We start from the raw sequence: 1,564 nt of genomic DNA, 5'->3' as shown, positions 1-1,564 counted from the left end.
CCTGCTTTAAGAGCGCGAGGGGGGGGAGGGAAGGGGGGAGTGAAAATAAGAAGAATCCCACGTCTCAAACAACCAAAGACTTGACAAGGCCACAATGGAACTTGCGGATGTGTCTGTACAGATCCCCCGACTGCGTGAAGCGTCTCTCGCACCACTTGCAGCCGTGGGGCTTCTCACGGGTGTGCACGACCGCGTGGCGGCTCAGGTTGTGCGAGTACTGGAAGCTCTTCCCGCACTGCCCGCAGGTGTAGGGCTTCTCGCCCGAGTGCGTCCGCTCGTGCCGCTTCAGGGTGTACATGCAGGAAAAAGTCTTCCCGCAGAGGGTGCAGGTGGGCACCGCGCCGTCGGGGGAGAGGCGGCTCCTGGCGCCATCCTTATCGCGGAAGTGGGAGCTGAGGTGCAACTGCAGGACGTGCGGGCTGGGGAACACCTTGCTGCACAGCGGGCAGATGCAGATGTGCCCTGGGGGCACCAGCACGCCCGCAGAGATGTCCGCGGGGTCTATGTCGTCCTCGCTCTCCTCTCGCTCTTGGTCTAGGTCCTCCTCCCGGCCGTGAGAGCTGCCATTCCTTGCGAACATGTGTCCTAACCCTGTCACCAGACTCTTGGCCGAGTTCCCAAAATGCTGACTCTCCGGACTGCCGGCTTCGCCGTCCTCCCGCTCTGACAGCGACTCTTGTTCATCCTTCACCAGCGGCTCGGTGCCCTGCTGCTGGCTGTCGGAAGCCAGCTGTCCGAAGGCATAGGAGGGCTGCAAGGAATCTCTCCCCAGCATGGGCTTGAAAGACAAATCCAGCGCGCAGTCGGCCTCGCTCGACACCGGGGGACGGCTGGCGGACCTTTGGGACAAAGGTCCCGCACAACTATTGACATTTGCCTTTGTTTTTCCAGCTGCCGCCGCGCAGGGCTCTGCCTCGGCCGGGCTGAGGTTGGGGGGGCCGCAGGGCCAGGCGGGGTGGGATCCCACCTTCTCCTTGCCCACGGCCCGCTCGTATTCCAATCTCGCTTTGCCCCCCGGCTCGAACTCATCGAGGAAACGCTCCGCTTTGTCCAGCACGGCCGCCTCATCGCCCGGCTTCTCCTCCGAGCCCGATTCTTTATCTTTCAACTTGCCCTTGCAGACTTTCACAATGTCATACATGTGGAGGTAGCTGGCAGCGGCCAGCACATCTTCCACCGGGAGGCTGTGGAACTCCAGCTTCCCCTCGTACATGAATTCAAGCAGCAGGCTGAAGGCAGGGGCCGTGACAATGTCACTGTTCAGATGCACAATATCCCTTTTGTCTAACTGGTCCCTGTAGAAAAGATGGAAGTACATGCTGCAAGAGGCGAGGACGGCTCTGTGCGCTCGGAACTGAGCTTCTCCAACCAACACAGTACAGTCACACAGGAAGCCCTGGTGACGCTGCTGACTCAGACACTGCAGCAACTGGCGGCTATGGTCTGGAAACTCCATTCTTCCTTCATAACCTGTTCAAAACAGGAAAAACTTGAATGCTACTGTAAACTAAAGCCTCCTAGCAGCTGGAGCAAACAGATCGGCTTTGGGGTAACGCAAGGCGAA

The 1,564-nt window shown here is 59.6% G+C and overlaps 1 protein-coding gene across 1 annotated transcript; it reads right to left on the bottom strand.

Annotated features, from left to right (window-relative positions):
• Positions 1-6: 6 nt before the first annotated feature.
• Positions 7-1,544, bottom strand: ZBTB42 (zinc finger and BTB domain containing 42). The gene has a single exon (XM_010711980.3). It carries the CDS (start codon positions 1,454-1,456, stop codon positions 65-67), a length of 1,392 nt encoding a protein of 463 aa, XP_010710282.1. The 5' UTR covers positions 1,457-1,544; the 3' UTR covers positions 7-64.
• Positions 1,545-1,564: the final 20 nt, after the last annotated feature.

The sequence above is a fragment of the Meleagris gallopavo genome, chromosome 5 (assembly GCF_000146605.3).
Source record: "Meleagris gallopavo isolate NT-WF06-2002-E0010 breed Aviagen turkey brand Nicholas breeding stock chromosome 5, Turkey_5.1, whole genome shotgun sequence".
In the NCBI taxonomy this organism is placed as follows: domain Eukaryota; kingdom Metazoa; phylum Chordata; class Aves; order Galliformes; family Phasianidae; genus Meleagris; species Meleagris gallopavo.
Note: the sequence above shows the minus strand (reverse complement) of the source record. Positions and strands in the feature narration are given on the sequence as shown.